The 11586-nt window shown below is 33.4% G+C and overlaps 1 protein-coding gene across 1 annotated transcript in view; it reads left to right on the forward strand.

Annotated features, from left to right (window-relative positions):
* CFAP47 (cilia and flagella associated protein 47) overlaps positions 1 to 11586 on the forward strand; it is a 296774-nt gene that overhangs the window by 68662 nt on the left and 216526 nt on the right. The window contains exons 23-25 of the mRNA XM_012807582.2: positions 256 to 350; positions 5264 to 5423; positions 8711 to 8906. Coding sequence (XP_012663036.2) covers positions 256 to 350; positions 5264 to 5423; positions 8711 to 8906 — 451 coding nt within the window. The remainder of the gene's footprint in view (positions 1 to 255; positions 351 to 5263; positions 5424 to 8710; positions 8907 to 11586) is intronic.

Here is an 11586-nt window from a genome sequence, read left to right on the forward strand (position 1 = left end):
CAGGTCTATTTTTAGTTCTCTAAGTGTTCTCCAGATGTCTTTCCAAAAGGAACATATTAGTTTACATTCCCACCAGCAGTGTAGGAGTGTTCCCTGATTAAAAGCATTTCAAAATGTAATTTTATTTTTTCTTTGGTAATATAAAAACAAAAACACATTGTATTTTTATTGTTTTCTATTTAAAAGTACACAAATTAATGCCTATATTTTTATATCCATTGATATTTTATCAGTATATGTACTTTCCTTTCACAGTACTACGAGCACCATTGCTATTATCCAGCAATGAATTTGAATTTGAAATACCTTTACATGAGATGGAGCCTAAAAATAAGGTGGGAAGAAATGAGGTATGTATAGATAAGTGGTACAATTTACAACTATTTTTGCAATTGTAGTTTTTAGTAGAGTAAGTTGATTATTCTGAAGCATAGCAATTTAAACTATTCCTTATGATTAATTTCTTCTCAAACATTTATGCTCTTTGGAGCCAGAATGCTGGCATTTTTAAAGACTTTGCATATGTATAATTTCTCAGAGGTAATTTTCAAAGTATGCAAACATGTAAACGTTATAAATATTTACATATGTACATGTTTAATAAGAATATTGAAAATATTTTTGAATATAATTAGATTATCCCTCTCTCATTACACAAATGGAAGTTACAATTTAAATTAATGTCAAATGTGTTCTATACATGTAAGTAAATGTGGTTAGAAGTGAGAATAAAAAGTGAAAAAATCCAAGTATATGATACAGTAACTTCTATATTAATCTACTCTTTTTTCTTACTGGATATCTCTGCCTCTCTTCTAATTGACAATCCATCCAAAAGGAAAAAAGAGAGACATACATAAGAAAGAGCCTCTTGCAGGCATTGTAGAAATTTGTACTTGAACTTTCATTGTTTTGCTTTATGTTTTGCTGTTCCTGGAACTGATTTTGAGCCTCTATAGCATTGAAGAAAAATTATATGGAGAAACTATTTAACATTGCATCCATGAAAACAGCAGAGTGTCATATAATATAGTTAGAAATCAATGAAGGGGCTCTCAAGAAATTAAAAAAAAACAGCTTATAGTATAAAAAAAGTCAATGAAATGTCTACTTCTAATGGAACTTCAAGGATGCAAAAGACCTTGTATGTGGTGCTAGAAAAGAAACCTTAATGAACTAAATAGATCCGGAGTTCAGATATAAACAATTGCCTCATAATTGTGGGATTATTTTATACTATTGAAATTTTAGTCAATTGATATAGGAAGATACAATCTTGATGCCATTAGCCTTCTCTCTTGAGTGGCAAGGGGTAACACCAGCTCGGTGGAGGAAAAAATGTGACTCTAATTCACTAGAGATATTTCCCCTAAATGATATTTACAGAGTCATAATAATATATACAATACAAAGAAGACTTGGTATGTTTATGGAAGGTTAAGTTAGCAGAAAGATTGGGTATGGTAGAAAAAAAGGGGAATGAAACATCTTAGATAGTGGGTTATTAAGAGCTATTATCTATATTTGACAAAATGAGATATAAATATATTGCTTAAAATTACCAGGTGACTAGTGAAACAATTAAAATAATACAAATATCCAAAAATGGGAAGTGAGGAGAAGTTGGGGTGAAGTAGCGCCAATGAGTTAAATCCTCATCTTTTCTAGTGGGCAATCAGGACAATCAAACCATGAAATAGCCACCTAGCAGGCAGAATAATGACCCTAAAGATGCGTAAGACCTAATTGCCGGAATTTGTGGATACATGACTTTATATCATAAAAGACAATGTGCTGATGTGATTTTGGTTAAGGACCCTGAGAAGGGGAGATTATCCAGCACTGTGTAGTTGTAGGAGTGGTTAAAAACAAGGAGCCTTTCCTAACTGTGCTCAGAGGGAGATGTGATGACAGAAAAAAGGACAGAGCCGTGCAGTGTTGCTAACTTTGAATGGAAAGGAAGGAAGCCTCCAGCCAAGGAATGCAGTTGGCTTCTCCAAACTGGGAAAGCAATGATGGGTACTCTTTTTTTTGTTTGTTTGTTTTTTTCCAGTTTTTGACTGGGGCCAGGTTTGAACCCGCCACCTCTGGTATATGGGACCGGTGTCCTACTCCTTTGAGCCATAGGCACCACCCATGGGTACTCTTCTCTAGAGCCATCAGAAAGGAACACAGTTCCTGCCAACACCTTTAACTTAATAAATTTATATTTTTGTAAAATGCTAATTTGTAACGGCAGCAATAAAAATTTAATATAAGCCACATCAGCATCATATTTAGAACAAGGCTATTGTAAATGAAAACCCAAATCAGAATTGGCTAAAAATAGTTGGCAAGCAGAACTACTATGAGTTGAGTGGGTCAACTGCTTTTTAACAAGCATTTTTAAACATTTTGTGTAAGCTACATACATGTATCATTTTGATAAAAAAAATAATACAGGACTAAACATAGTAAACAAACTAATCATTCTCATAATCACAGGATATAGAAGGTACATAGAATTTTGGAGATATTATAACTTTTCCTCATTTTAGAATGACAGAATTTGGCATTCAAATGTATAGTATGATTATGTGCCCACATTTATATTTTAAAATATTTTCTTTGCAATGTGTAAATTAACTTTTTTATAGTTAGGGTATAAAAATATTGGAGCTAAATTGATGCTTTCATACTTAGAGACACTGGGAGTAAAATTGGCTTATATTTTATCCTATATTGTTTTAATTCATCAAGCTTTAGAAAGAAATGAAGTGCATATTTTGTTGTAGTGACAATTGTATGGCTTATTTTATACTCTTCAAAATTTTTTAATAAAAAAACCTGGTTGATCATTTCCTTTTAATAAGATGTTACATGGGAAAGATTAATCTGCATGTAAGTCATGGCCATAACTCCCAGATTTACTGAAATGTTACAAAAACAGTACATTGAGTAAACCCAACTTTTCCTAATTCTCACACCTTACACAACCACAGAGCATTTTGAAACCTGAGACATTAACATTGGTTCAGTATTATTAACTAAACAACAAACTCTTTGAAAGACAACTGTTTTTCATTAATGTCCTTTTATATACTCCTGGGGTCCAATCCAGGATACCATATTGTAATTAGTCTCCTCCAAGATGTGAAAGGCTTTCAATCTTGCTGATCTTTCATGACCATTTAAAGATGACTTGTCTGGTATTATTTTCAAAAGTCCTTTAATTTTAAGTTATCTGATGTTTTCCACCTGAATAGGCATAAGAATATTACAGAGGCAAAATATCCTTTTCATCATATGATATGGAGTACATAAGATCAGAATGACTCATCATTAGTAATACTTATTTTTCCACTGTAAAGTTGCTATTTTTCATTTTCCATACTCTATACTTGGCAAGTCAGTTGTCAATTTCAGTTTACACTTCATGGAGTAGGAGTTTAAATTTCATTTTCCACAGGGAAATAGCTACACGCATCATTTGGAATTTTTCTTTAAGAATAGTTATTCCCCAAATTTATTTAATTACTTAATATGTTAGTGTGAACAGATATATATTTATTTTATGTTTTTAGTTATAATCCAACATTACATTATTGATTTCGTTGCTAAAATTGTTTCTGCTTTAACTATTAGGAGCTCTCTTAGGTTGGACCTAGAACAGTCTCCCATCATTGTGATGTTTCAGCATTTTCTTAATTACATATTACCAAATATTTCAAGCTTGTCTTTTATTTTACTTTCTCCAGCTCTAAAGTCAATATTTCTCCAAGAAGCCCGAGTAACTTTTATATAGTAAAACAATAGTTAGAAACCAATATTTAGGTATCGAGTATGCTATTTGTAACTGGGCTGTCACAGGTTCTGGGCCTCTCAGTAGATAAAATCAGGGAAGATTTCTATGTGTACTAACCCAGATATAAACATGAATATGTAATTATCTATCTATCCATCCATCCATCAGTTGGACATGATATCTCATCTAGCACTATAAGCTTTAATTTTTCCAGTTTTTCTCCCTTACTCATTTTTAACTCTTTTCTCTGAGAATGAGAAATGAAATTTGCCTCTCTCTCCCTCTTTTTTGTTTTACAATTGAATTACTTTTTTTTAACCCTAGTTTACAAGTAAAGAGGCTTTAGAATTGCTAATCTGTAGCCCACTAGAATTGCTAACACATTTACTACCTAGAGAACATTGTTCATACACAGTTCTTTTTGTCATTAGCTTTAGAATTTCCAGTTAAAACAGTTTTCCAAAGTTACTTAGGTCAGTTCCTCTCCACCTACCACTAACTTCAGTGGGTTGAGGTTATTTGACATACTTGTAATATAGTTTGTCATAGTCTAGAATCCATTTTGGGACCCCCCAATATCTTGGCTGATTGTTTTAGATTTGGATATATGTAAGTTCACTCTTTATAGCACACAGCTCTTTAGGTTTTGAAAAATGCACAGAATTATATATATATCACATAAGTGCCATACACAACACTTTCATCAGACTAAAAAATGTCTGAATGACCCCTTTGCTGTTAAACTACTCTTGCTTTCACTCATACCTAGCAACCACTATTTTCTTTCACCCCGGTAGTTTTGCATCTGCAGAGTAACAGGTAACTTAATTGTACAATATGTGTCACTTGGGTCTGAGATCTTTAGCTTATAAAAGTATATTTAATATCATCCATATTTTTTCATGAATTAATACTTTACCTATGTTATCACTAAATTGTATTCCATTATATGCATGTAGTATATAGTTTGGTTTTTCATCCATTAGTTGAATGAGATCTTGTTTTGCTTTATTCTTATTTCCAGTATTTGGAGATTAAGAACAAAGATAATATAAACATTCATCCCTAGGTTTTATGTAAGCATAAATTTTCAATTCACTTAAATAAATACTTAGGAGTGGTATTTCTGGGTCATGTGGGAGATATGTTTAGCATTATGCAAAACTGCCCAGCTCTCTTCCAAACTGCCTATAACATTTTGTATTTTTGCCATGAACAAATGAGGGTTCCTTCCTTGCTAGCTAGCATAGCTATAATAATAATTTTATTTTACCGCAGACTAACTTTTGTGAATATTTCATAATTTTTAATAGGTTATAAATATATGTTGTGTCCCTTTGTTTGCCTACCATCACTTTTAAAGCATTTTTAATTATTTGACTTTGTGCATAGCATCGTCAAATTGCTATGGTATTACAATTAAGTTTCATATTGCACATGTAAATGTTTAATTTTTTTCTACTCTTTAAGTGTGAGCAGTTTCTTGCGATGGAAAATATTTCAAAGCATGATGTGCAATGGACTTTAGATTTTAAGAGCACAAGCAGACTTTTCAAAGAAGGAATATTCAGGTTTAGTGACCTGAATGGAACGCTGAAACCACGAGAGAAGCGTGCGGTTTCTATAATTTTCTGTCCAAGTAAGTACCTTTCTCCTATATTTGTGTTTATACTTTTAATTTATCCTTCACATATTAAATTATTTTATCATGTATACAGTATTTGAGATTATTTGATATTTGTTTTTTTCATTTTAATAATTATAAATAATGTAATTTTATTGATCTTTTTTGTATATTAAGATATTTAACTGACAAATATTCTATAGTACATATTCAAAGCATACAATGTGATGATTTGATGTATCTATACATTGTGTAATGATTATCACAAACTAATTAATTAACATATTCATCACTCATGTTTTACATTAGATCTCCAAGCCTTGTTTTTCTTATAACTGAAAGTTTTTACCCTTTGATCAACATTTCCCTTACCCTCTAAACCCCTAACAGACTATGCCTTACACTCTGCTTCTGTGAGTTTAAATTTTTAGATTCTACATATGTAATAGTATATGGTATTTGTCTTTGTGTATCTGGCTTATTTCACTTAGAATAATGTATTCTAGTTTCAATCATTTTGTCACAAATGGCAGGATTTCTTTCTATGATATCACTGGTTAATATGCCATTGTGTATACGTATACCACAATTTCTTTACCCATCATTGGGCACTTATTATCTCCATAATTTGACTATTGTGAACAATGCTGTAGTGGATGTGGGAGTGCAGATATCTTTTTAAGATACTAGTTTCATTTCCTTTGAATATATTCCCAGAAATGAAATTACTGGACCATATAGTATGTCTATTTGTAATTTTTTGAGGAAACCTCCCAGAATTTTGCCTGTCATATTCAGCCCCTATAGTGGAAGGTGCTACTTCACACTTTTAGATTCATTAATTTCCCAAATTCCCAATATGGAAGACACCCTAAATTAGAGTCAGCACAAATAGTCATGAGAATTAGGATTGTAGTCTCTTGCATATGCTATTGGTTCTCTCCAGATGTTATTACTGGGCTTTTTTATCCATCTCTCAACTGTGAATGTTGCCTTCTGATAGTTTGTATCTGTCCCATTTTGCACAGTGTTGCTCTTGGCTAAAGGACGATACCTCCTGCAGAGATGCATAGGAGGTTAATCCTCACTACCACCACCACCACCACATCAGGTGGTCCAGCCATGTACAAGCTCTTTGATGAATTCATATCCTGTAACTCCCAGTGGGATTAGATCAAAGCTAGACTTCTAAAACCACAACTTTTCATAGCTATTTGCTCTGCCCTGTACTGTATCTCTTCTTTAGCAATGGGTTTTCCATAAAATCACTTGCATCAGGATCCCAAGGACCCTAAGTTTTACACATGTAGTAATCTAGATAAAATACCCACAGCTAGCTCTGTTTTCAATAAAAAAGATAAAGAACCTATTATAGTTTCAAAGGTTATCAGAGAGTTTATTGAGATGTGTGTTCACTCTCTCAATAATATTCCATTAACACCATGTTGCTAATGTGATGTTCTGCTGTATCTATTAACATGGCATTGTATAATCACTTTAGTCTCATGTGTTAGAAATAGTACATAGCATATTGTGATTAATAGGTTTAAAAATATTTAATTTTTTACCTCTGTTTAAATCTCTGAAAATATATCAACTATTCTATGCATTCTGAAATTTGCATTTTAAAAAATTAGGTTACATTATGCATTTCTGTAGTTATTTGAAGTTTCTGCCATGTTCTGGTTTTCAAAGAAATAGCACAAAGGCTATTCTAGTAAAACTACCATCCATATTTCTGTTCAGAGCTTCTTTATGTCTCAATTGACATTGATACTCAGATGAAATGTACTAGAGGATCTAGAAGGAAATAAACATTTCCATTTGAGTTCTCTTTCAGTGTGAAGTTGAGCCTTTGTAATCAAATTTATGCTGCTTCTTTAAAGTTCCAAACCTAACTCTTAAGAATTAAACATGCATATAAACACCTTTCTATAACTTACATCTCAAATGAGAGAGAAGATACTCCTCAGCTTAAAGATGGGTAGCACTGAATCCTTAGAAGTTTGAGGTTACACAAGGTACCCCTTTCTCCATGGCCCTAGAAACCTTTAAGAGGTCTGAAACCCAGAAATAATCTCAAAGTAGCCCTTTCAAAATCCAGAATTCAATAAGTCTCAACACCTTGCCTAATAAAGTCTGAAAATTGATTTTTGTCTCCCCTAAAAATGTATTAACAACATAAAATTAATTTAATTAAATTGTTCTTAAAGAATTTTAATGTGTTAAATATATAAATTTTGTTATGGCTCATTTTATCTGGTCCAGGTTCAAGTATGGTCTTTTATTTTTCACAGTCTTCCAGTATTCATTCATCATTGTATTATGGTATTAATAGGAAATCCATTGTTTCCCTATTCATCCTCTCCTTCTCTCTCCAGCTACCTCCCTTTCCCCAAGAATCCTAGATGATTTGATCAAGTAAAGGCATTCAGTACAGAGAGCCCTACAGGGTCTGATGAATTCAAATGAGCCTGTTGCTTTTGCTTCTGGTTCAAAGTGTTAACTTTGAACTTGGTCCTCCATCTGTCATTATCTGTTGTAGTGATAACCCTTGACAGCCCTGATCTTTGCCAGGCCACACTGATATCCCATTTTGGGGTTCTAAACTATCAAATTAAATTTACTTTACAATCACCAAGTCATAGTTTCCCTATGAGACATTGTGCATGGGTACTGGGTAGGGTTAGAGAGTGTTGGTCACTTAGCTGTAGTGGAAACTGTCCTCAGAAATTAGCCTGCAGCTTCCTTTGTTGAGTCCTGTTCTCCAACACAAGCTGCCTTTCTTCATATTAAGCTGCTACATGGGAATTGCCTATCCCTTCCTACCAAGTGAAATTGGCAGCCTTTCCTAAACTTAAAGATCTGCAAGGAATTGCATTTCTTTCATTTCAGCACATCCCTATCTCAGTAGTTCCCTGGGGTTTTTACCACAATTATCTGACTTCATCTTTATACTGCACATACTAAAGGGATGGGTAGCTTCTATTAAAACACAGAAAACAATTTTAAAAGGAAATCTTGTGCTACTTTAGTGAGATATATCAAAATAATGAAAATTCACTTTGAGGAGATTTACTCCACTTCTGGACAAGGTGCACTTTAAAATATTTCCTTTAAATAACACCTTGTTACATGTCTTAAGTTCTTCAGCCAGCTAAATTTAGTTTGTGGATAAACTGTTCTTTTCTATTATGTTGTAATGTCATGGTGCATTTTAACATTTAATAATATTTAAACTGTGTAAATGTTTGTGTATGTGAAATAATCTAAAATCCTTTTTTTGGGAATTTTTTTATTAGATTATCCAAAAAAGTATGCTATCAATATCCCCATACGTTTAAATGACAATCCAGTTTGCTATCGAAAGTTACGTCTGATTGGAGAGGTAAAATCACCCAAGTTACTTTTTGACCCTCCGATTGTATTTTTTACTCCTGTTCCTCTGAATGTGACAACTGTAGTGGATATCAACATCTTACCTGAAAATTATTTCAGGTAAATACTTAATCCAAGTTTACCACATCTTTTTTATGTGCATTGTCTTTGTGTCTATATTACCTAATAGTTATAAATAATGTCTGACTTTACATATTTGGGAAAAAAAACTATGAAAATATTTAACTGGATGTTGAAATTTAAAACTACTCCCATCCCCTCTACCAAGTTATCTTACAGTTGGTAATTGAAATTACTTCCAAGGATTTTTTTGGTGTTTCTAGCCAATGGTACACAAAGCAAGCCTGAACATTCAATGTATTAGTTCTCATTTGCTATGTAGTTATTTACCACAAATTTAACATGCATTTGATGTCTCACACAATATGAATTTATTATGTCACAGTTTCTGTGAGTTGGTAATCCTGGTTTAGCTGTAGCCTCTGCTCAGTGTCTCAGAGGCAGAAATTGAGATGCTGGCTAGAGCATCAGTCTTACTCAAGGCTCAGTCTTCCTCTAACCTCTCAGGCTGTTGGCAGAATTAATCTCCTTGTCTTTATGCATCTAAGGTATTATTTTTTGGCTTGGAACACTCTTAGATATTGAGTCCACCCTCATGTCCTAGCCATGTGAACACACACTCACAACATGGTGTCTAACTCATTCAAAGGCAACAGTATACCATCTATCAGATTTCTCTATCTCTGCCCTCCAACCTTCTCTTATGAGCTCTTCTGATTAAGTCATACTTACTCATAATAATCTTCCATGTGCTTTACTCATTCAATTAATTAGACACCTTGATTACTTCTCAAAAGTTCCTTTACCAAAGTCATATAATCTAAGTTAAGCCTGGAAGTGATACCCCATCTTTGTTAAAAGTTTGCACCCACACTCAAGGGGTATAAATTGCACAGAGTTTGTATACCAAAAGGCGGGAGGACTCTGAGGGTCATCTAAAAATTCTGCCTATCACGGGAGGACTCTGAGGGTCATCTCAAAATTCTGCCTATCACATTCAGACACTGTAGTGGAATTCAATCTGTTTTTATTTCTTTAGATTTATAAAAAAGCCAAATTCTTGATATGGAAGACGCTATAACTTAAAGTCAGTACAAACAATCATCATGAAATTTAGATCTTAAGTGATTTAGATGTAGGAATTAGCTGACAAGGAATATAAATAACTTTATTAGTGTGCAAGGTCAGATTTTAAGTGCATCCACCAGAATTTAGACTATATGTAACTACTGAAACAGTAAAGAGACAAAAACATAACCTCAATTAACATTAAAAATGAAAGAAAGAGTTACCATTCAATAAAAAATAATTAAAAAAAAGAAAGAGAGAAAAAGAGAACCATGCTAAAAAGAGCAAGAGAAAATCAAAACAAAAATGATAGAAACAACTAAATAGATGAAATGTTAGGGTGGAAAGCTCAGTTGATGCTCTGTGTGGGACAAGAAAATATTTTCTCTAGACCAAGATTAGCATTTGAAGGAAAAGTTTATTTTGTCTTTTGGAAGGAGGGAAAGTGGGGAAAAAGAGAGAGAAAAGATAGTAGGGAGATGGCCTGGCACCCCAAAGCAAGAAAGGAAATATGCCCATACTGAGGTTCAGTGGCTGGGTGAATTTAAGGGGAAAGCAAAGAGAAAAAAGAGATAATTACAGCCAAATTCATAAGATATTGTGGATATGAATGTAGAATCCCTTTTTCCCTCTGGCAAGGTTGAAGACAGACTTTTTACAGGTGTTTCCAATCCTGAAGCCCAATGTTCATACCTCATCATTCATCTGGGAGCCATAGCAACAAATTCTTAAAACACATGTAGTCAATAGGTCTAATAATTGTAAAGAAAAATTCACATTTCCTTTTTGTCTACGGGGCTCCTCAGTTGTGGCCAGGCACAGTGTCTCACACCTATAATTCTAGCACTCTGGCAGGAGGGATTGTTTGAACTCAGAGTTCCAGACCAGCCTGAGCAAGAGCAAGACTCCTTATCAATTAAAATAAGTAGAAAAATCAGCTTGGCATTGTGGCAGGCGCCTGTAGTCCCAGCTTCTCAGAGGTGGAGGCAGGAGAATCTCTTGAACCCAGGAGTGTGAGGTTGTTATGAAAAGTACATTAAAAACCTATAAACTCTAAAGAATGAAATTAAAAATGATTTAATACAAAAAAGTTGAGTCTTACAGAATATGGTATATTGAAATGAATACAAGGTCAAATAGTTAAGTTTGTGAACTCATCCTAGAAAAAGTTCTATATACCTCATTGCTGAATATCAGTATATTCCCCTTTGAAGTACTCCCCTTGGGAAGATATGCACTGACACCAGTGCCTAGTCCACCCTTCCAAAGAATTTTTAAACTCTTTTTCTGGAATGACCGACAGAACTGTTGTTGTGTGAGATTTGACAGGTTCACGAGATAGATCATCCTAGAAAAAGTGCTACATACCTCATTGCTGCATATCACTACAGTGTATTTCCCTTGGCCATTGGGTGACCATAATGATATTCAGCAAGAAGGTATGTAACACTTTTTCTAGTATAAGTTTGTGAACTTAATTGTTAGGTCTTACATGTAAAAGAGACTTAAGAGATGATGTTAATCTATTCTTGTTATACAGACACAATACGATTTATCATATTAATGACTTATTCGATGACATTTAGCTAATTAGCAACTGAATTATATCAAACTGGATTTATATATTACGTTTCTTTTTTTTTTTTTTTTT

The sequence above is a fragment of the Otolemur garnettii genome, unplaced genomic scaffold (assembly GCF_000181295.1).
Source record: "Otolemur garnettii isolate 467f Iridium unplaced genomic scaffold, OtoGar3 scaffold00072, whole genome shotgun sequence".
Lineage (NCBI taxonomy): Eukaryota > Metazoa > Chordata > Mammalia > Primates > Galagidae > Otolemur > Otolemur garnettii.